The sequence below is a fragment of the Sorghum bicolor genome, chromosome 4 (assembly GCF_000003195.3).
Source record: "Sorghum bicolor cultivar BTx623 chromosome 4, Sorghum_bicolor_NCBIv3, whole genome shotgun sequence".
NCBI classification, from domain to species: Eukaryota; Viridiplantae; Streptophyta; class Magnoliopsida; order Poales; family Poaceae; genus Sorghum; species Sorghum bicolor.
In genome coordinates, this window is record NC_012873.2 from 50,547,334 (window position 1) to 50,572,181 (window position 24,848).

The window sequence follows — 24,848 nt, forward strand, 5'->3', positions numbered from 1 at the left end:
AAGAGACGATTGAATGTGACTAAGTCCAGAGGTGGTGACGTGTTCTTACCGATGATCAGTATCAGTGTTTGCCGATGGCCATAACAGAAGGTCTGCCGATGACTCTGAAGGAAAGCGTGGAGATTGCCGATTGATTTGTGGCGGTGTCCCGGTCGGTTACAAGGGGATAGTTTTATGTTTTTTTTAGTTATTTAAATTCGTTTTGTATACGGATTCTGTTTAATTTGGAATTCGAGTCCTAGTCGTGTCTGATTGTAGCTCTTTGAGCAGGGTATAAATGTAGACCCTAGGGCCTTGTAATGAAGAATCTATCAATCAATCAAACACAAGTTTTTACTCATATTCCAGCATCTACTTTTTCGACGACTTCGTCATATTTTCCTTTTTACTACGAGTTCTTAGGAATTCGTCGACTTAAGCTCGGCGTATTCTCGAGTTTCGCGTGAATACCTCTTGGCCGTGACATCCAGGCGCATTGCTGTTATTGGGACCAAAGTGTTCGAGTTATCACCTTTGCCGATAGTAAGGTCAAATCGGCTGGCATGCCTTAACGTTTGAATCGGGTATTAGCCCTTTGTGTTTGCAGATCAGCTTTTGCATCAACACATCTTTTGGCACGCCCAGTGGGACAAATTCAAGATCAAGATCAACATGTCGAATACCGATTTCGACCTAGAGAACGTCATCCCCGTGACGGAAGCCAATCTCAGAGATGAGCAGAAGCAAGCTATTGCAAAAGCTATGGAGGACTACAAACAGCAATGTTTGAAATCCTTCAGCATCAACAGGAGTGGCGCGGTGATCCAGAAGGAAGCACTGCCGGCACCTCGGCACGTTACTTTTGAAGCCAATCCTGGTAAACTCCAAGACATGGTTGACAATGCTATCAACCGTGCCTTGATTAACCAAGCTGGTGTGTTGTCCAATACGGTTTTCAATGCTATGGCTAGAACTTTTAAGGAATGACAATTGCCACCAAATTATGTGGGCCCTGTCTATCATCAGCCAGGATCACCAGTTGTCACAGCTCCATCGGCTACTACGGCCGCTGCGGGTACAGAAACTACTGCTCCTCCAAGCACACTAGGACTCACTAATGTGCAATCTACGCCGATGACGACCAATCCATCAACTTCAGATGAGCAAATCAAGCTTGCCACAGATCTATTGGCATCGGCAATGTCGGGGTCTGTTCCTCCCAACTGGTGGGGTTATGGTATGCCCCCAGAGATGATGTTGAAGACTCCTGGAACATCTCAAGTGGCTGACGTGACAGGCAAGGCTCCTATGGCATCGGCACCTCCCAATCTGCCGATGAATCAGAGTCCCCAGTATACTACAACTACTACTACAAGACCTTACACTGGGAATTCTCAAGCTCCAACGTTCCAGATGCCTAACGCATCGGCAGATTCAATGCCGACGCAGCAGAGGTTTATGACACAGCTAGGGTATGTCAATTCAATGATGATGCCCAATCTTCAGCCATCAGCAGGGTTCATGCCGATGAATACTAACAGTGGATGGACGGGGCAGTTAGTCTTTCTACAGATGCCTCAACAGAATCATTAGGCTCTAGGGTTTCAACAAGGCTAGATCCAGCCTGGGTTCCAAAATAAAGGGTTGGCCAACCAGCCGATGAATCTTGGTCAGCAAATTGGTGGTCAGATGATCAACCCTACGTTCCACGCAGATCGTGCATCTCAGAGACACGTGGAAGCGTATCAACAGGTGCCAGATCCGCAACCACCTCATCGACAAGATGCCGATGCTTATTGGGCCGATAAGATAGCTGAAGTGATGAGGAACCAATTTGGGATAAAACCCAAAGTCAACACTTACTCTTATCGGACACCGTATCCTCCTGCATATGATTTGATTCCACTTCCAAATCGGTACAAGATACCAGATTTCACTAAGTTTTCTAGACAGGATGATACATCAACTATGGAACATGTCAACAGGTTCATCATCCAATGTGGGGAAGCTACTAACAGAGACGAGTTAAGGGTTCAATTGTTCTCGTCATCGTTGTCTGGATCGGCGTTCACTTGGTTTATATCATTATCTCCCAACTCTATGATTACTTGGGCCTATCTGGAGAAGCAATTCCACAAATACTTCTTTTCTGGAGTCTATGAGAATTACCGATTTGGTCAGATTGAAGCAGCGCAATGATGAATCGGTTGAAAGCTTTGTGCAGAGGTTGCGGGAAGTCAAGAATAAATGTTATAGCCTGGTTCTGGACGATCGGCAGCTAGCCGATTTGGCTTTTCAGGGTTTGTTGCCACATATCAGAGACAAGTATGCTTCTCAAGAGTTTGAGAGCCTAAGTCACTTGGTGCAGAGGATTTCCGACCAGGATATCAAACCCTTTGAACCCAAGAGAGCATGGAACAAAAAGGTGTCATTTGTTGATGAGGCAGCGAGCTCGGATTCTGATGAAGAGCCTGTCATCGGTTTGGCAGAGTGGGTGAAAAATAAGAAGCCGATGTCTTGCCCTTTTGGGCATAAAGAGCCAGAGAAGTTTGCATTCGACATTACTAAGGCCGATAGGATATTTGACTTTCTACTTCAGGAAGGGCAAATCAAATTGTCGCCTAATCATGTTATTCCATCGGCCGAAGAATTAAAGAAGATGAAATGTTGCAAGTGGCACAACGCGACTTCTCACAGCACCAATGAGTGTAAAGTTTTCAGGCAACAACTGCAATCGGCTATAGAGTCTGGGAGAATCAAATTTGATAATTCCAAAGCTCAGAAGCCGATGAAGATCGATCAACATCCTTTCCCAACAAATATGTTGGATGCTAAGGGAAAGACCAAGGTCTTGACGTCGGAAGCCGCTGAAAGAAGTGCATCGGTAGATCATCAGCATCAAATTACTGCTGCCGATGCCAAAGGAAAGGGTTTGATCCAGGAAGGAAATAGCTCAGGAAGGCCTCCCCGATCTGGCATTGTGATAACTCATAGAAGGCATCGGGAGACTTGGCAGCAACGTGAGGATCGGTATCGGCACCAGCAAGAAGACTACCGTCGGGAAGAAGAAAGACGCCGACAAGAGTGGAATCGGCACAAGGATCATTGGAACTGCCCGTTCTTTATCCATTGCTGGGAGCAGAACATCAAATTACCCCCTGTTAGAGATTGCCCTGAATGCAATGGTTATGATCGATATGACAGATCTGATCGGCGCTATTAAGATGATGATCAGCGATTTAATGGGCCGATTAGGGGGAGAGCGTCCGTTCATGATCGGCTGGGGGGCAGACTCAGTGTTTACGATAGGCTTGGTGATCGCGTTGAATATTTTCCCAGGAACCAGGAAGAGCTTGAAGAGATGGCCAATGCACGAGTTCCCGACGAGTTCATATTTTGTAGGGACGCTAATACTTATCGGATGGAGTCAAGGGAACGTCGTCGCCCATCGGCAAGGCAGCCACAACTTCCTCCATGGTGTCCAGAGGGGTTGACTAGAACACAAAAAAGAAGGCTGCAGCGCGAAAGACAAGAAGAGCTGAACAAAGGTGAGAGTTCTGGCCAATCTGGAGATCAGCAGCAACCGGACCCTAAGGGAAAAGGGCCATCGGCAGGTGTTAACATGGTATTTATGTTGCCGATGGAGTTCCTTACGCCATCCAGTGATGATGAGGAACTGGATTTTTCCGACCATATAGCTCAGCTGGCTCTGGATCTAATGACGGCTGTCTTTGAAAAGCCTGCCGACAATGAAAGGCAGCATCTTAAAGCTCTGTTCGTCAAAGGGAGAGTTGATGGTCAGCCTATGATCAAGATATTAGTTGATGGTGGGGCGCTATTAATATCATGCCATATGGAGTCTATCGGAAACTTGGGAAAGGAGATCAAGATTTGACCAAGACCGATATGATGCTAAAAGACTTTGAAGGAAATATGTCTCCGGTTAAGGGAGCAATATACGTCGAGTTAACCATCGGCAGCAAAACCTTGCCGACAACTTTTTTCGTGATCAGTGGAAAATGTGCTTATAATTTGCTGCTAGGGCGAGATTGGATTCATGCCAATTGTTGCATCCTATCTACAATGCACTAGTGCTTGGTTCAGTGGGTAGGTGACAAGATTGAGATTGTCCCGGGAGATTTCTCTTATGTCATTGCATCGGCAGAAGCGGACACTTATGAAAGGACCAGGTGTATCTCGGGAGAAATTTGGGAGAAAGATTTCCTCAAAGTTGCCGATTATGAAATTCCAGTGATCCAAGCAGTCGGTTCTGATGAGAAGTTTTAATGGATAGAGTCGCCGATGATGGAAAATTGGGCCAGGGGTTCACATCGGCCGATGATTTGGTAGAGATAGACATAGGTAGTGGTGATAATCCTAGACCTACTTTTATGGGACAATTGTGCAACTGTCCCTATTCTGAAGCTCAATTCCTCGTTTGCCCCTATTTTTTAAATTTTGCTCGTTTGCCCCTATTTTTACAAGACGAATCCACCGTTTGCCCCTCTTTTCTCTATCCGTTAGTTGGTGAAACATTTAGGCCCAAAAAAAAAGATTGAGAAAAAAGAAAAAGGAAAAGAAGACCAGAATACCCCTTATCCTTTCGCTCTCGTCCCTTCGCTCGCGAACGAGTCACGACGCTCGCGGCTGGACGGCGACTGCTAGGGTTCCGGCGCTGGGGATTTGTAGGCGCAGGAGGCAGGCAGGCGAGCCGCAGGAGGCAGGCTCGCGCGGCAACCCGGCGCGGCGAGCCGTCGCGGCCTCGCGCGGGCGCACAGCGCGGCCTCGCGTGGACAGGCGCGGCGACCTGGCGCGGTGAGCCGTCGCGGGCGCACGACGCAGCCTCACGTGGGCAGCCGTCGCGGCCTCGCGCGGGCGCACGGCGCGGCCTCGCGTGGGCATCCGTCGCGGCCTCGCGCAGGCGGTCCTACGGCCGGGTCTCGTCCTCGCGCAGGAGGAGGGCGCGCAGGAGGAGGCCTCGTCCTCGCGTAGGAACAGGGGCGCTGCAGCTGCGACATGGAGCCAATTGGGTAAATTTCTTGGCCTCCATCGTTTCTGCGTTCATGGCTGCTCGGTCAGGCTGTAGGATGAGCATTGAGTTTCCTTGCTATGGTTTCTAGGTCAAATATTGGTCTTATATATATAATATTATGCTTATATATATATGTAAATATTATGCTTATATATTATATTATGCTTATAAATAGTGGAAATATATAGTCAATTGTTGAGAAATATATATTGTCAATTGCTGAACATACGTGCACAGTAAAGAAATGGGCGGTGTGCTTCTCTGGAGTGCAAGCGTTCATGTTTTCCAAAACAAGGGCAAATGAGCAATTTTCAGCCAAGGGTGTTTTGGTCTTTTTAGCCCAAACTTAACACCGTTAAGTGGACTTAACTGGATGGGGCAACTGCTGGCTTCGTTTTGAAAAAATAGGGGCAAACGAGCAAAGTTAAAAAAATAGGGTCAAACGAGGAATTAAGCTCCAAAACAGGGGTAGTTGCACAATTGGCCCTACTTTTATTAGTGCTAAGTTAAATTCTGAGTGTAAGCAGCAGTTAACCGATTTGTTAAAGGAATATAAAGATTGCTTTGCTTGAGATTATACTGAGATGCCTGGTTTAGACCGATCGATTGTTGAACATCGGTTACCCATCAAGTCTGGATTTCGGCCACATCAACAGCCAGCTCGCCGATGTAATCCTAATATTCTTCCTGATATTAAGGCCGAAATAACTAAACTTATCGAAGCTAAATTTATTCGGCAGTGTCGGTATGCCGAGTGGATTTCCAATGTTGTTCCAGTTTACAAGAAAAATGGGAAGCTTCGGGATTGCATTGATTTCAGGAATCTTAATAAAGCTACGCCGATGGATGGTTACCCAATGCCAGTTGCCGATCAACTGGTTGATGCTGCGGCTGGGCATCGGATCATAAGCTTTATGGATGGCAATGCAGGGTATAATCAAATATTCATGGCTGAGGAAGATATTCCAAAGACTGCATTTAGGTGTCCTGGTCATGTTGGTTTGTTTGAATGGATAGTCATGACCTTTGGTTTGAAAAATACTGGTGCTACTTATGAGAGGGCTATGAATTTTGTCTTTTATGAGTTCATCGGCAAGCTGGTGGAGATTTATATTGATGATGTGGTGGTTAAGTCTGGAGATTTCACAAAGCATCTTGCCGATTTACGAAAAGTGTTGGAATGCACAAGGAAACATGGTTTGAAGATGAATCCCAATAAGTGTGCCTTTGGTGTATCGGCAAGGCAGTTTTTTGGTTTCATGGTGCATCAGAGAGGAATTGAAATTAGTAGACGATCTATTGATGCTATCAACAAAATTGTTGCCCCTACTAACAAGACTGAGCTCCAATCCTTGATCGGCAAGGTAAATTTTATCATACGGTTTATATCTAATTTGTCTGGTAAAATTCGTGCTTTCAGTCCGTTACTTAAATTGAAAACCGATCAAGAGTTCGTATGGGGGGAAGAGCAACAGTTGGCTTTGGATGAAATCAAGAATTATTTGATAAATCCTCCAGTTCTGATTCCACCTCAGCAAGGAAAGCCCTTCAGATTATATTTATCTACCGATGGGGTAGTCATCTGTTCGGCTTTAATTCAAGAATTTGAAGGGAAGGAGCGTGTAATTTATTATTTAAGTAGAAAATTGATTGATGCTGAGACCAGGTATTCGGCTATTGAAAAATTATGTTTACGCCTATATTTCTCCTACACTAAGTTGAGGCACTATTTACTATCGGTCGAATGCACTGTTATATGCAAAGATGATGTGGTCCGGTATATGCTATCTATGCCGATCATGAGTGGCAAGATCAGTAAGTGGATTTTGGCACTGTCGAAATTCGATCTGCGTTACGAATCGGCTAAAGCGGTTAAAGGATAGATTATGGCCGATTTTGTGACTCAACATCGCGGTGCAGTGGAAACTTTGGAGATTGTGCCTTAGACGCTCTTCTTTGATGGATCCACGTGTGACCGGGGGGCAGGAATCGGCATAGTGTTAATTTCCCCTCAGGGAAGGAAGTATGAGTTTTCCTTGCCGATTGTTGCCACGTCAACAAATAATCAAGCTAAGTATCAAGCTTTAATTAAGGGTTTGGAGTTGTTAAAAGAGGTTCGTGCTGACGCTGTTGAAATCTTTGGGGATTCTATGCTGGTTATAAATCAATTAGCTGGAAGTTATGAATGCCGAAGTGAAGTTTTAATAATGTATTTCGAAAGGAGTATGCAACTGTTAAAGGAATTCAAAGATTTTCGATTAGAGCATGTTCCTCGATTGCATAATGAAGAGGCTAATCGGTTGGCTCAGCATGCCTCTAGGTATCATCCTATAGTTAACATGTTATCGGCAATCAGTGCCGATGATTGGAGAAAAGAAATCGTTGATTATTTAAAGGATCCATCCAAGAAAGTTGAGAGACGTGTTCGGTTTCAAGCCACCAAGTATGTGCTCCTCGAGGATTATTTATATTATCGAACCATTAATGGAATTCTTCTCAAATGCTTAGGTGATGATGAGGCTAAAAGTTTAATGGGAGAAATCCATGAAGGAGTATGTGGAGCACATCAGTCGGCATTTAAGATGAAGTGGATGATCAGGAGAAATGGGTATTATTGGCCGACTATACTTGAGGATTGTTTTAAATATTTCAAAGGGTGTCAAGGATGTCAAAAATTTGGCAATGTTCAAAGAGCACCCGCATCGGCTATGAATCCTATTATTAAACCTTGGTCGTTCCAGGGATGGGCTATTGATCTAATCGGCCAAATTTACCCACCATCAAGCAAAGGGAATAAATTCATCTTGGTTGCCACCGATTATTTCACTAAGTGGGTTGAAGCTATTCCTTTGAAGAAAGTCACATCGGCCAATATGATTGATTTTGTGAAAGAGCATATTATTTACCGATTTGGTATTCCTCAAACAATTACTACCGATCAGGGTACTATGTTTACATCAGGGGAGTTTGATAAGTTTGCAATCGGTATGAGAATTAAAGTGTTAAATTCCTCTCCTTATTATGCTCAAGCTAATGGGCAGGCCGAGGCATCTAACAAAGGAGTTATCAAACTTATTAAACGGAAGATTGAAGAAAATCCTAGGAGGTGGCATACGTTGTTGAATGAAGCTTTATGGTCATATCGGATGGCTTGTCATGGGTCGACCAAAGTTTCACCTTATCAATTGGTGTATGGACATGATGCAGTGCTACCCTGGGAAATCAAGACTGGATCTAGGCGGTTATCTTTTCAAGATCAATTGACTGCCGATGACTATGCTACTTTGATGAAAGACGAGTTGGATGATTTAGCAGGGCATCGGTTGAGGGCTTTGATAAGCATAGAAGAAAATAAAAAGAGAGTTGCTAGAGGGTATGATAAGAAAGTAAAGGCTAAGGAGTTTGCCGATGGAGACTTGGTATGGAAACTAATCTTACCGATCGGAACTAAAAGTTCAAAATTTGGGAAATGGTCTCCTAATTGGGAAGGTCCCTATCGGATAAATCGATCTGCTCCTGGCAATGCTTATATTTTAGAAACTCTTGAAGGAGTTGAATTTCCCAGGGCATTGAATGGCAAATATTTAAAGAAATATTATCCTAGCATATGGGTTGATGCATGAAAGTTTAAAGTGCCGATAACATTCCTATCGGCTGGATCAAAGTGTATGTGGGGCCAGACTCAATGTTTTAAAAGGGTGCCGATAACAGTCCTATCAGCTAGACCAAAATAATCAGGAGTTTTTAAAAGGAAAAGAACAAGACATGCCGCCGATGAAGAGTTTATGTGTTTAGCAGAGCTTGGATCGTTGATATGCCACGTAGACGGATCTGATCGGCTTCCTCTATCTCCTTCATATCTTCATCGGTAGAACCCTCCACTGGCCTCAGTTTCTTCTTCATCTGCAGTGCCTTGCGAGCCTGGATGTTTCGCTCCTCTTCAAGAGTCTTGATTGCTTCAGGCAGCTGGCTTTCTTCCTGTTGAGCTTGGGACAGAGCTTCTTCTCCTTGTTTGAGTTCTGCCAACAGGGCTTCTCTCTTTGCCGATAGATCAGAGATCTTTTGCTTCAGCACGTCTCCTGAGGATTTAAAAATGCCGATGCTCTTATGCTTTTCATCGGCAAGGAGCTTTACTTTCATCATCTCTTCTGAGAGCTGGGCGTGAGTAGCTCTATCGGTGAGGCGCTGAGCGGCCTTTTGATACTGAAGCTGCCGACTCTCCAAGTGAGCAGCCTTGAAGAGGATCTCCTCGGCATCGGCAGGAATTTGGCCTCTCAGAGCCTTGAACAAGGCCTTAGCTGGATCAGAGTCATCAACCAATTGGGCCGTATCTTGATGAAGGAGGGCCGACAAATCTTCCAACTTTGCTCTAATCTCCGCCGATGAGATTCCAACCGCTGGAGAAGAACTTGCTTCCTCGCCTTCATCCTCAGAGATGTCGATGGCAAAGGAGAACAAGTTGTCGGGAGAGTCCTATTCCTGAAAAGGAAGACAAAATAAGTTATTTTATGATCAAGTACTGATAACAATAAAAATAGAGATCAGGTAACTTACTTGTTTCAGAGCTATTTCTCGCCTCTGACTAGATGAGGCCGATGGAACCACAGGCTAATCGGCTGGAATTGCCGATGAAACTCTGTCAGCTGAAAGATTGACAGAAGTGATTAATAAAGTGGAAAAATAGGTTCATCGGCAATAAATGGAAAGTATGTTACCTTGAGGGGGTGCAGTACTTGTCTGAATCGAGGAGACTACCGATGCTATGATTAGGCTTGCTGGATCGGCGGTCTGCTCGTGTACATCAGCCGATGTTTCTTCTAGCTGAGGTTCTTATGGCTGGAGTTCTTCTGTTTGGGGTTCTTCTTGTGGCTGAGGAGGAGATGGTACTTGCTGTGTCTGGGCTTCTGGAGAAGAAGGGGATGCTTCTACTAGGATCGGAGACCTTGGGGGAGGAGGAGGCGTTGCTGTTCTCTGGCGCTTCGCTTGTGATCTGGTACTCTTGGAACCTTTTCTCTTTGGTTGACTGGACTGGGGGGCATCGGTAGTCGTACTTCTGGTCTTTGCCGATGTACCGGTGTGCTGATACAACAATGAGAAGTTTATGAGTACAAGTGTAATAGGTATAAGAATGGAATCGGTATGAGTTGAAGAATTCGAAAATTTACCTTGAAGGCTTGTGCTAAGGCAGTGGCAGCTACCGATGGGGATGTCTTCGTCCGCTTGGTGGTAACTTTCTTGAGACGCACACTCCGATGCATTATAGCAGCCAAGGTTGGAGCGTTGTTGCCGATCAAAGAGATCGGGCCCGATGGAAGGAGTTCAATTGGCCTACCACTCCTGCTGACTAATGGTGGCGTGTCATCGACCTGTATATGACAAAGAAAGTAAGTTACCGATGGAAAATGAAAGTGAAAGGATTGAAGCATTGGTATTAAAATACTTACAATATTATCAGGGACTTTGTACTTGGGGTCGATCATGCCACGGTATGTGAGAGCCGATCTGCAAAACAGGTGTTCTTTCCACTCTTCCCACCACTGTTTGTATGCCTGAGTGATGAAGAGAGCTGGGATCCAAGCCGATAGATCGACATCTGTATCGACGTTTGGTGGAAGTTGAGCTACCCTGATCCATTCCCGATTGCTAGTGATGGTCTCTCTCGGCTTTATCACATCGGCGTAGCAAAGTGCAATCGGCAGTTGGCCGAAAGCTAGTTGGCGAGCTAGTGCCGATGGGTTATGAAACTTGTAGGTAAGATTGGAGGCTTTCCCACTACCAAAGAAGTTCACTGGTATGGCTCTTGGGGTGACAATTGCCATCATCACGTCACGGTCCTTGTTGAGAGTATCATTGAAAGGGTGGAAAGTCAAGGGAAATCTAGTGTCTGGATCTTCATAAGGCATCCATGCCCGCTGTTCCCTGGTCAGACCCTCGTACAAAGTTTGAAAGAATCAGCTAACCTGGTCTTCGTTACCACCAGTGCCAGGCAAAACTATGGCTGCTTCGCCAAAGTTCAAGGGAGAGCGGGTTGCCGGTTCTTCTTCATCCAGTTCATAATCTTCGGCTATGTCCCGGGGGAAGCGCTGTGCAAAGAGGTCGAATTCAAGGCGTCTATGCATGTGGAGATTAAGCCACATGTTGATGAACCACCAAGGACCCCCTAAGTTGCCGATGGGTTGGCCGAGCAGAAGTTTCCTGGCTACTTGGTGGAGGAGGTGATAAGCCGAGCCGAGCAAGTATCGGCCAAGAGGAAATCGGCCGCCATCGGCTAGTCTTTCTGCTGCCGACAAGTAAACGGAAGTTGGTCTTGCCGATCGGCCACGGAACACAAACTTGTCCAGCCACATATTCAGGAAAGTGGTCTGTTCCTTTACGTTGACAGGACCTGTTTTTCGGTACTTCTGAATATATCTAGACCAACCGCCGATAGCGCGAGTTTCCACCTTAGCGCTAGGTTTGGTGTCAAAAAGATGACTGTTATCGGCAGTGGATATATCTAGGCTGGTAAGCATGAGCACATCGGCAAGTGTGGGAGAAGCAGGGCCATGGCCAAACACAAAAGCGTTGAGCGTGTCTGACCAAAAGTATGAGGCAGCAATTAACAGTGACTCGTTCCTCTCCATATCGGCAAGGGGTAACCTAATGTACTGATCCAATTTTCGCTCGCCCCATTGAACCTCATTTGAGTGGCTGACTCTCAAGAACCAATCCTTCCATCCCTTGGTAGGACTGGGCCAGGAACGGAAGGCATCATTCCATAGATCTAAGGAGAAGTTTTCGGCTCTAAAAGGAACTCTGTGTGTCTCTGCGTTTATCAGATCGGTGGGATCTGGGTTTCCTAGCGGGCCAAGACATTGGAGGTGGGGTTGATCGGTAGGGATTACAATCTTATCGGCCAAATCCTAGAAATTTTTGAGGATAAAAGAGAGAATAAAAAAAGGGGAGAAGTATTCAGTAAAAGGAATTACGGATGAACAGAAATACAGTAGAGGTGCGGAAAAGAAGGGTAGTGAACTGACCTCAGGCACGGTGAAGTTGATGGCCATTTTCTTGCGAGGAAGAAGATCGAATACTTGGGAGATTGGTGAAGAAGGCCTTCGTTGAAGTTCTTGAAGTCCTCGGGTGGTGCCGCCGCCGTGAAAGTGGATTTCGGGCTGTAGAATGACAAGATGGAGAAGGAGTACCCGAGAAGAAAGTATTTATAGGACAAAATGGGTAGGGGCAAATTTGACTTATGTCTTTACCGCATCCGTGAAATCTGAGGGTGTTCAGGTGGATATGGTAACTGTTTGCGCGGTAATCAAGGGATTGTGCAGGTGATTTGACAGCAAGCGGTCACAATTTTGGAGATATTTCACTGTGCGTGATCTCCTGGTCGGTCCATCGGCAGTTCCCTCTAACGGTAATATTGCCGATGGGCGCATAAAGTGGAGAGATCCGGTTCGGGAGGTTGAGAAATTTGAGGAATCTGTAGGAGAATCGGGCCAACGTTGTTTAGATTTAACGGTCGGTTACCAAATTGGGAGAATTAATTACGGAAAGACATCATTACTGCAGAGAATTTCGGAGCATTAATGATTTTATACTCCGAAATTGGGGGGCATGTGTTGATACCGTTTTTAGACACGTACCCGGGGATCAGTGGGGTATAGGTCGGCAGGTGGAGCAACGGTAACTAGTCTGCAAAGAAGTTGCCGATGAGGGTGGTTGCCGATGAAGAGACGATTAAATGTGACTAAGTCCAGAGGTGGTGACGTGTTCTTACCGATGATCAGTATCAGTGTTTGCCGATGGCCATAATAGGAGGTCTGTCGATGACTCTGAAGGAAAGCGTGGAGATTGCCGATTGATCTGTGGCGGTGTCCCGGTCGGTTATAAGGGGATAGTTTTATGTTTTCCTTAGTTATTTAAATTCGTTTTGTATACGGATTCTGTTTAGTTTGGAATTCGAGTCCTAGTCGTGTCTGATTGTAGCTCTTTGAGCAGGGTATAAATGTAGACCCTAGGGTCTTGTAATGAAGAATCTATCAATCAATCAAACACAAGTTTTTACTCATATTCCATCATCTACTTTTTCGACGACTTCGTCATATTTTCCTTTTTACTACGAGTTCTTAGGAATTCGTCGACTTAAGCTCGGCGTATCTTGAGTTCCGCGTGAATACCTCTTGGCCGTGACATCCGGGCGCATCGCTGTTGTTGGGACCAAAGTGTTCGAGTTATCACCTTTGCCGATAGTAAGGTCAAATCGGCTGGCACGCCTTAACGTTTGAATCGGGTATTAGCCCTTTGTGTTTGCAGATCAGCTTTTGCATCAACACCCCTAGGTTTTCTTAAACCCACCATCTATAGAAATCATTATCAGAGACAGTTACTTAAGCAACCCACCTTTAAACATTATCTTAAAATTATCTTTCATAATAGATAAAAGAATTCCTGATGAATACTTAGGCCTCTAAGTAATCTCAATTGAAAAAATAAAAATCAACTACAAACTTATAGATCTCATTGAGCTCTATAATTTAATATAAAGCTTGTCTCCATCCTACATACTCCATATGAAAGTTCTATCTATTTTATATGTGTCATCCTGAAATGAATTTCTTGTGGTGGTTGCTTAAGACATTCACATCTCGAAGTAGGGCTATTTATATTGATATAATATATGTATTCTATTGGCGGTATTTTACACCACCACTACTACTGCTAGCAATATTATAGGGAACTTTTAATTTCTATAGGTCAACAATTTGTAGAGGAGGTTTTTCAGCTGCCTGTACAAATTGAATTTCTAGGATGGCTGAGAAAAGGAGCCGTCTCTAGAAGATTTGTAGACGCGGCTACAGAAATCATAAATATGGGTAGTAGCAAAAAAAAATTAATCTGCCTCTACAAGTCATAAGTCGTGCGATTTATCTCCTGAAAAATGCACATGCGGCTGTTTTTCTTTTCGATGAAAGAAGAATTATATTATATAGATGACCGCATCGGCAAACTCGGCAAATGGCCGAACGACGGCCAACATTCCAGTAGGCGAAATTGAGGAACTTCTTCTTTCTAGTGTCGTCCTTCTTCTTACTGCCACCAAAGAGTGAGGATGACTATAAATAAGTATTTGGTACCATAAATGAATTCAAATGAAAAAGTTTTTCTGCTTTAAAGTTATAGATACGTTGAGATCTACAACTTTAGTTTTGGTCATTTTTCGAGGTCACTTCAAAATTTTAAATTTCAAATATGAGAAATTCAAACATGATTTTCCATGGATTGATGATTTTTTTTAAAAAAAATGTCAACTACAAAGTTACATAAACTCTTCGAAATCTACAATCTTGGATTTGATTATTTATTCATCTAAGGTCGCTTGAAAAATCCAAATGTTACTATGTTGCATTTTTTTTCATGAGATGGCTAGCTACATCTATAAATTGATTTTTAAAGGGCCCTTGATCCGGCCGCCTCTAGAAATCCATTTATAGAGAGATGGCTGTATCTAGATCCGCCTCTAAATATAGAGGCATTTAGAGTATCTCCAAGAGAGTAGGTAAAAATATTATCTAAAAACCAGGATTTAGCATTCTGTAAAATAAATAACCACTTTAAAATATAAGAGTACTGCAACAGCCTCTCTAAAAACTAGCTCTTAACTATATTTAGTAGGTCCACGTCATACATCGGTGCGGCATCTTGTGAGAATAGGTCCACCTGACAGTGGCGCATGCACAAACGCTAGGCATGTGGGAGCTGCGGATGGCGAGCAGGTGCTGCTCGGAAAATATAGACAGCGAGATACCAGGAATAGCTTTCACAGCAAAATAGAAAACATTATAAAGAAACTATTGGAGGCCTTTTTTTTTGCTCCACAATCGGCAAACCGGGCTTCACGGAGCCATATACAGAGGCTGTAGGAGATGCTCTTATAGAGGCTACTGAAAATAGCAACTACATACAAATGCATTTTTAGAGACGATTCGATTTGAAACGATTTGTAGAGGCAGCTATAGATTGAACCATCACTATTAAAAAATAGAGACATTGCTAAAATTTAAATTTGTACTAGTGTTAAGTCAACCACTAGTTAGAAATATGAGTATTTCTACTTGCAGTCTTATTATATGATCGCCACTAGAAATAATTTTCCATATTGATGTGGTTCATGGATGATGGACCCCAAATAACACTGTACTCATGCCAACTCTTACGTACTGAAAAAATTGAGGACGTCAGATAAAGCATTTCTCCACTAGCGTTCGGGCCCAGATACAATTAATATTTGGTTTATGTCTTTAAATTTGCTTGACATGTGTAATGACGACACCTATCTATGTGGTGTGCTAATCACTATCTGTCTCTGTCCGATTATAGACATAGACATACAAGTGACTAGGCAGCGAAGAAACCATTATAATTTTTGCAGAAGGTTTGATCTGGTCCTAAACCACGTGTCTGGTTTCTTTGTCTCCATCATGCCGAGTCTATTTTCGGTGATGTCTATCTTTGTTACAGTACTACTCAAGACAGTCATTGTTTTATGTCTATTTTTTTCAGTGAAAATGATTTGTTGATGAAAGCCACAATTTTTGTTCGGAAAAGTTGGCATATACCAATCTAGTGATCATATGGCTGACGGACTGATAATTGGTCTCTCATCATTCTTCTTTGTTGCTATAGCCCGGATCAAGATTCTAACATGTCCACGCGAGTAGGTACCGTGCTAAGTTTCCAGGAAAAAAAAAAAAGAAATTTTGTTCTAGCCTAAGTTATGCACATAGATTAGCCTCTCGCCGTTTAAAGCAAGTTCTCAAAAAGCAATTCTATAGCTATGTTTGGTGAAGAGCCCTAATGGTAGTTCCAATGAAACATTGTTGATACTCCCCGTGCTGTCGGTTTTAGGAATGGAGGCTCGGGTGAAGCTCCCGGAGCTAGCCATGGAGGACGGCCAAGCCCGACGTCCGTGTTCTATCTCTGAAGCACATGTCTCTGTCCTTTCTCTTTGCTTTTTTCTTTGACTGTCCTTTCTCCTTGCTTGTACACCAGCAGCAGCACGTGGCCACACCCCTTCAGTAATCGCATTTCATTTATCTCCACGTGATTAATTAGCGTTTCATTTATCTACACCGTTTACTGAAGAAATAGTGCCGATACAAATTGTGTTGTTCTGGTGGCTACATGATTGATTGCCACAGTTGATCTTTGTGTTACATTTAATTTATCTTTTGTATGAATAAGTCATTGAAACTATGTATTAGGAGATATAGTTTCTACTGGACATTAATTATTCTCTTTCTCTATTGGAAACTACGGCTAGAAATCATCCACTGGCACTGCCTTTATAGTCTCCAACATATATATGCCTATTTATTAGCTTGTTGCTCTCCTTGTAGACTATAGGTGTCTTTGAAAATAACCTGCAAGTAAGAATTTAATCTTGTTGTATTTAAGATGCACATTGTTTCTACTCAACCAAATAGAACCCTAAAAAAACCTACACTCAGCACTCATAGAAGTTTGGTATCCCATTTTCTCAGTCTACTTAGTAAAGCCAAAGAATCATATAACATCTACCATATCACGGTGTTTATGAACTCAATGCGTCTTAATTAGAGGGTCTCTCCAAATAAAACATGTAACCTAAAGCTATAGCCCCGCTTCCGCAAAATAATTGGAATTGCAAGTTTGATAGATCTCCACATCAGAATGGGGAAGCAGTCAAATTGCAATTAAGTGGTTTTGGTGGTTGACCTAAGCCAGATTTTATAAGCCTCCATTATTTATGCCTCCTCTTGCCTTATTTCTAGATTCGAACCAAGGTGGGAAATATTAAACAAAGGGCCTTGCTATAACCCATGTGCCTGATTTTTTTTCCAACTTCTAAGGCGACCATATTCTTTCTCCCTCGTGCTCCCCCGCCTCCACTAGTACACGTTTTGTTTTAGGCGACGATGCCATTTTGAGATTGGAGGCGGGTACAATTTTTGCCCACCTCCGTTGTTCCTGGCCTGACCAGCCCCACTCGGCCACACAGGCCTACCTCGGTTAAATTAATGGAGGCGGTCGTTTTAATAGGGCCGCCTCCGTTAATGCATAACAGAGGCGGTTGCCTTAGGCTAACCACCTCCATTAATGCATTAACGGAGGAGGTCCATTTATAGTAACCGCCTCCATTAATGTGTGATTAACAGAGGCGGTTTCATTATGGAGCCCACCTCCATTGTTCCTCTAGCTATCAATGCCCAGCGCCGGCCCCTTCTTCCTCGCGGCTCCTCTTAATATACGTTTTAGGGTTTTGACCTTCAAAACCCTAAAAATCAAGTAAAATCTAGGGAAAGGAGTTTTGCTCTTGGTTTATTGAAGGACACTGCATGGTAGAAACACCCTATACAACCTTATTCCCTGTATCTTCTTCATCATTGGAGACTCTCTAGATTTAGATCTAGATTCACCTTATCATGGAAGAAGGAGAAAATTATGTTTTCTTTAGGTTTAGATCTAGTACTCCCTCCATCCATGAAAGAATTAATTCCTAGAATCCGTGACTAACTTTATAGAAAAGAGTAACAACATCTATAACATAAAATACGCATTTTATGAAAACATATTCTATGATAATCTAATGATACTAATTTGATAACACAAATCTTAACATTGTTCTATAAATTTAGTCAAAGTTTAAAAGTTTTGACTTAGGACAACTCTAGAAATTGATTCTTTCATGGATAGAGGGAGTATCTTGTTTGTAATACTTCTTTTTGTTGGGCAATTAGGTTTGTAGGTATGGAGAGGTCTAAATGGATGTACCGAATGAATAGAATAGAACCGCAGTATTGGTTCATGTGAGGAAGTTTATTTCAGACGCAAAAGCTCATCGTTAGAGTTAGCGACGAAGCCAGCAGTTGGGCTAGGGGGGCTCCAGCCCCCCTACCGCTGTTTGCCCAGTGGAATTTCTAGTGTCCTCCTTCTAATTTTAGACACAAATTTATAAGGTAGGGTGGGCTGAGAACTTTATTTTTTAGATATATTTTGTGAACTTCATCATTAATGTACATTTAAGAGAGATAATAGTAGAGCTAAGTTGATGTAGAACTTTTGTTCAGCTCCCCCTAATTTTTTTCCTGGCTTCGTCCCTGGTTAGAGTCTAGATCGGATGACAACCATATGTCCATGTTCTAGTTGTAAGAACATGAAAGCCCATGCAGATAGTGAGGTGCAATTTCACATGCGATTGTGGGTGTGTATCTGGAGGGAACTTAACATCATCGACCGTAGAGCATGTAGGATGACAACCTGCCTCCTCATCGGCCATAGCAGAGCTAGCGATGACAATGTTTGTGATTATATCACGATGGAGGACTTACTCCAAGATATGACTACTAATGATGATGGTGGTGGGGATGGTGATAATGATGCTACTGTGAAGGACGTAGAGGGTGCAGAGCTTATGGTGAAAATAGCTAATCGTCTTGACAAAGATGACATTCTGTTTGGTAACCCGAGGTGGCTGGAGAATTTTTGAGAGATGAAGCAGGATACAATTGACCCTCTCTTAAGGGTTGTCTGAAGCATTGGATGGTGTTGCGTTATGACCTACTGATGCTGATATTGAAGGCTCGACATGGCTGGTCCGACACTAGCTTCATTGACCTCATGAGTGTTCATGTTGACACATACCCATCGATTAACCGAGCCTTTTCATTGGAGACGGTTGTATTGACCTGCCTCCATTAATAAAAAACAATCGTATTCATTAAATTTTTTGTACTAGTGCTCTGCCCCACTCGGCCGAGCTGCGGTAGCATCCATGCCACCGCTCTCGGCCATGATCAAACCTAACAACCTGAACCGATGCTTTAGATCTGACGTGAGCACCCCCATATCCACCACTGCTAAGGCTTTGGCGGTGTCCACACCACATCCACCGCCATGATCGACCACGACCGCCGCTAAATCGAGATTATCCTTCAGATTCAGCGTCAGCGCCCCTACATTCATCCACCACCTGCTGGGCTCTAGTGACCTACCACCGCCTCCACCACCGCTATATGTTCCCTATTCTTCCTTTATGGTTGTTGCCCCCGCCAGCGGCTCTTGCAAATAGGATGTCTCACACTGCCTAAGCTCGCCGCCGGTCAAACCCGCCATCACCATCATTTCATCCGGCCTTTCCCTATTCTTCCTTCTAAGTCTGGAAACAGCAAATCCCCTCCCCCCAAAGACTCGAAGCGGCAGAGGAAGAAGAAGCCATTGCCGAGGTTCCATGTGTTAACGTAGCATATATGTTTTCAATCGACAGATGTTCTACCTAGGCCTATAAAATACCCAGCAGGTATATATAGGCTCTGGACAACCCCGGCCTTTCACGTGATAGAACTGGTCGGTGTTGCTATACATTTTGCATATTGGTTCGTACTCGACTCCATGTCGGCTCGAGGGCGCGTGCACTGCGCATTCCTGGTTGATGAGCTGAAAGGCCTGAAGTCGCCGCCTCCTCTGACTTGCTATCCTAGTCATCATAGCCTAAATTTACGAGAAAGCAATGCAGAAACACGGTGCGGACTGCGGAGTCCGGGGCGCTCCATTTCTGAATTCAGATGTCGGGCTGGGAGACGGTCGCGGGCGGTCGGTGGTGGGCAAGGCAATGACAGCGGCGACGGCCAAGGCAACGCAACCGGGCCAGCCACATTGACGTCTTCCCCCTCCCTCCTCCTCCTCCTGGCGCCCTCCCCTGCCTATAAATCGGGCGCGAACGCAGAGCGCGTCGCCCGCCCGCCCGCCACAGGCCTTCCTGCTCTTCAAGCTCTGGCCTTTGGCAGCAGCCAATCGCCTGTTTCCTGTCTCTTCTTCCCTTCCGGTGGTCTCGCGTCAGCAGGTAGCTGCGCCTTTTTTTTTCCCCCCCTTTTCACGCTCGGTGGGGATAAGACCGTGGCGTCATTGCCACCATCTCACCACCGCAAGCGCAAGCATCATCCCGGGCTGCCGCTACCGGCGGGGCAACAGCGTTGCCTTGCTCTGCCTCCCCCCCTCTCGCTCGATCCGCTGTTGCCCTGTCCCTGTTGATCGCTCGCTTAGCTTTGTCTATCTATAGACTATATATATATAAGGCAGAACAAGGTGAGTGGTGGTTCCCTTTTTCTTTCTTGTGTAGCTCCGATCGATCGATCGGGACCTCTTGTCTGTCTCTGTCTCTGTCTCTCGTGGCCGGAAAGCTAGCTGACATGTCCGCCGGCGGCGGCGTTTTCTGGCAGCAGCGCGCAGTGGCCATGTCGTCCGACGCGGTGGCCGCCAGGAAGGGCCGGTTGAAGCAGCGCTACGACAACGAGTTCCGCCTCGTCGCAGGGTGGGGCAACCTCCTCTGCCTTGTGATTCCTTCCGTCTTGGAAATGGGATTCCGGCGGCGTTGCACACTGCATCTGCATGCCGCCGCCGCTAATTTCTTGCTCCGTCGTCGTCGCCGTCGTTGCTGAATCACTCATGCATGCCACCCTTTGGCTGGCAGGTGCGTGCCGTACCGGGCGAACAAGAAGGACGACGAGCTAGGCAACCCGTGCAGCAGCCTCGGCGTCGGCGACGACCACACGGCGGAGGTGGAGGTGCTCATGATCTCCACGCCTAACCGGACCGACATGGTCTTCCCCAAGGTACGTGTACGTTCGTACTCGTACGTGCAGAAACCTGCTACGGCTACGGCGACAACACAAACGATCGATTGGGCGCTCCGTCTGCTTTACAGCAACCTGTTGGATTTGGATCGGAGTAATAATTATTAATTAGTTTAATTTGGGATCGATCAGGGTGGGTGGGAGGACGACGAGGACGTGTACCAGGCGGCATCCCGCGAGGCCATGGAGGAGGCCGGCGTCAAGGGCATCATCAACGTACGTCACCAATGCATCTTCCTTTGCTTTCCTTTCCTTCACTCACGGCCTTCATGTTATTGTTTATCTTACGCTGGCAACTAGATTTACAAACGATGATGCTGACCTATATCGGCTGACAGTATACGTGTCCCTCCCCTCCCCTGGCCTGCTATTCCGTGACGAACGTGCGTGGCTAAAAGATGCTTGTTGGAAATTACTACTATTAAACGCAGTCGTGTAGTCCCGAAAAGTATGCGGATGATCACCGCGATTCGGTGTCGTTTCTCCTGATCCCCGCAGTAATTTAACGCCGCAGTTTGGAGCCATTATTGTCCACTTGATTTGTCACCTCGAAAGCTCCTGAAATGCTAGTAAATATTTCAGGGTGGAGGTTGACGTCCCCAATCAGACAAACTTACTTAATTCACCCCTACGTCCCCAATCAGACAAACGACAGGGAAAGGGACGGACGGGGAAGTTTCTCTTCAGAGCAGGCGTCGCATTCATTCAGTCCCTTGCCAACAGTAGCATTAGCATTAGCACTAGCAGGTGCTAGCAGCAGCATCACCTCATTTGGTGGTTTTCGACCAAACTAACAATATTATACTACTTATACTAGCAAGCAACGATTTGCATTTGAGGGGAGGGGGGATGATAAATCATGCTGTTAGCTAGTGTTAGCTGCGTTTTATAACGCGGTGTCCCCTAAATCATTGCGATTTCCTAGTTGACAAGATCTCGGCGTAAAGCGTATTATTGTTGGCCCCTGTTTCTTGCGTACTTCGTCTGTTGGCCGGCTCGTCCTCGGAATTTATTTCCTTCTGGATCCGAGTCAATAAGCTGCTATTTTTTTTTTATCTCTGCTCCATGCCATGCATTGCCCCCAACCACTATGCATGTGGTGTGTTTCCTGTGTGTCCTACAGTGCCCCTGCTCCACCCATCGATTTGATCAGCATGCAGCAGTCCTCCTGTGTTTAATTTCTGACATGATTCTGCATTTATATATATCATTATATATATATATGTATATGATTCTTCTGTCCCTAGCTCGATTCAACTATGAAATGAAATGAAATGTTTTCATGTACAACAACTGATAATAATGTGCATCATTCTACATCGCCGTGTTGACTTGCAATATTCAGTTCACTGATCATTATTCCCATCTGCATGCCGTGCCGTTCTTGCACTGACCAGAGAGCTGCCTTGGGGCACTGGGTGTTCAAGAGCAAGAGCAGCCAGAACAGCACCAGCCTTAGTGGAGCCTGCAAGGGCTACATCTTCGCCATGGAGGTCACCGAGGAGCTGGAGACGTGGCCGGAGCAGGACACGCACAACCGCCGATGGGTGAGTTAGTTGCCTGCTGCCGGCCCTGGGTACATCTCCATCTCCTTCAGAATTCTTCAGAAAACTCACCTGACTCTGCTGCCATGGACCATTGGAAAACAGGTCTCTCCCGCCGAAGCCTACCAGCTCTGCCGGTACGAATGGATGCGGGAGGCGCTCACCGCGCTGCTGGAGAGGCTGTCGGTGCTCGAGCCGGTGGCCGCGGCGACGGCGGCAGCCACACCGCCGGAGCTGACCGACCAACAAGCTGGCATGTACATGATGCTGCAGGCGTCCTCGGACGGCGCGGTGGCGCTGTGCTAGCTGATCCTCCATGGACGCTGCTGCTGTTGCTGTTGTGGATAACTGTCCTAACTGTCCCCCTCCCCACGTTCAGTTCAAAGCAAGTGCAAAAAGCATGGCAACCAGAAGATAAAACCCAAGAAATTCAGGTCCTCTCTGTCTAGTCGCTCGTTTTAGGCCTTCGATTCTCAGCTAGTCATGACGAGTCTTCAGTATGCCTGCTGCAAGTGTCGTCAGTCCAGTGTCGCCCAGTTTGCAGGCGCCGTTTCCCATCCACAACATTTGCTGTTGGTTGGCTAGCTTCAGAGGTTAGGACAAAACTGTCCCCTTGGCCCTTGCATCATCAATGCGATTAGTGAGGGTTCCTGTGTGTCATCTTCTGTGTCTGTAAATGTAATATTGTGAAAAATGGTATGGGAATTTACCCATGCCCTGTGTCTGTAAATGCAAATAATACCCATACATGTACTCTTCCTTGGAATGCTGAAAATGGTGTGGATGGGCTACGTTACTAGACAGCCGTGTAGAACATAACTCGTTTGCACAACAAGAAGATTTTATTAGATAGAGAGGATCATAGAAAATCTCTCAACAATTACAGACTTCCGGCCATCTATGAGCTAGGCTAGCCCAACACCAGGGCCACTCCATGGGCCAACGCCTGGATTGGACCTCTTTTAGAAAACATGGGCCAACGCTAGGGCCATAGTCCTAGTGGCCTTAGGCTTTCCTCTACCAATATCTATCGGATGTATTTTGTTTTTGAAAAAAAATACATGTCTCTTCCATTATTAAAGTAGTCTAAATAACACATAAATCTATATATCCAGATTAACCCATAATCTTCATCAAGATTACCCATATTTACCATTATAAAAATTCCAAAGTAACTTCCTAATTTACATCTAAATTACTCATTCCACCATTATACAAAATAATTTAAAGTAATTAAACGTATTCCATTATACAAAATAATCGAAATAAATCTCAACTTTTAAATATAAATCACCCACATCCATGATTATTAAAAGTAACATAAATTAACCCTAAATCCACACCTACATTGCATAGACTAACGTTAGAAAATAATATCCTAAAGTAAATCTACGTATCCTTCCACTTCTATCATTGTTAATATAGTAAAACTAGCTATGAATAATATGGGTCACTATTTATATCGTGTATATATAAGTATATTTAGAAATGGTCGTGTCTATTTTCGCATCAAATATAGTGCTAACTAGGTCACTAAATGCATGTCAAACATGCAGAGGTGCAATGTGAAATGAAAAACCATGAATAGGAATGACATGCATTTAGCGAAACTAGGTAAGGAAAATATGTTAAAATATGAACAAACTAGATAAAGCAAACATAAGTTCCTCATATATTGCAATGATCCCTAACTCATGAATACTTAACAAAGTACTCTCTCCATAACGATTTAGTGCACTCCTAATACAGAAACTATGGGTAATTTCTATAGCCCTAGAACTATGTATTAAAGAAACTAAACTCTCCGATGCATTTTTTTCTCCGTTGGAGTCCAAATAAAATATGAACTATCATTCATCGGATCCTTTGCTCCATTTGTTCGTGCAACCCGGATGTGTACCTGTGCCGCATGAACTAATAATGGTATTAGTTTCACATTTTTTATTCAAAATAAATAGGTGATGAGTTTTTAAAGAATTAAATTTATCTAATTTCGACAGTTGGAGGATGTCTAATACCCATTTTTCATAGATTACGACTAAAAATTAAATTTCTGTACTGAATAGTAGCACGTGTGGACTCAAGGTCGTGTGGACTTGTGGGCGAGTTCGTTCATGCAAGCGCGGAGGAGTGCAACACAAGGCACGGACGGCGTGTGACGCGAGACATGATGGACGGGTGCACGACATGAGGTGGGTTCGCGCGGCGCGAAGCTGAGTCTGGCGCGAGGCCGTTTTGCGCTGGTGAGTTTTTAATAATGGGCCGATCAAACCGGGTCGCAGCCGAGCGGAGGCACACGTCCGATGGTCGGGACGCTCGATGAGAGCACTCACAATGCAAAACTCTATCACAGAGTTCAAGATAATTAATTACATATTATTTATGATATTTTGCTGATGTGGCACCATATTTATTGAAGAAAGAGGTAGAAAAAATAAGACTCCAAGTCTTATTTAGACTCTAAATCCACATTGTTCGAGGTAATAAATGACTTTAGACTCTATGATTGAATGCCCTTACCGAATGACAATTGACACAGGAGCACCCGGTTTTCTCCGTCTCGACGTCTCGCATTCTTTCCATTGTATGAAGAATGTTGATCGGCATTTTTGCCTTCTCCCAAGGCTAGCCGCCGCC

At 44.7% G+C, this 24,848-nt stretch overlaps 1 protein-coding gene across 2 annotated transcripts; it reads left to right on the forward strand.

Annotated features, from left to right (window-relative positions):
- On the forward strand, positions 19,560-22,986 carry LOC8056803 (nudix hydrolase 12, mitochondrial). 2 transcript variants are annotated; one of them, XM_002452129.2, is made up of 6 exons: positions 19,560-20,119; positions 20,254-20,345; positions 20,505-20,646; positions 20,800-20,883; positions 22,065-22,214; positions 22,317-22,986. In XM_002452129.2, exons 2-6 carry the CDS (start codon positions 20,269-20,271, stop codon positions 22,515-22,517), a joined length of 654 nt encoding a protein of 217 aa, XP_002452174.1. In that variant the 5' UTR covers positions 19,560-20,119; positions 20,254-20,268; the 3' UTR covers positions 22,518-22,986. The 2 variants fall into 2 exon arrangements, with proteins under 2 accessions (XP_002452174.1, XP_021314245.1); XM_021458570.1 differs by having other exon boundaries at positions 20,257-20,345; positions 22,317-22,517.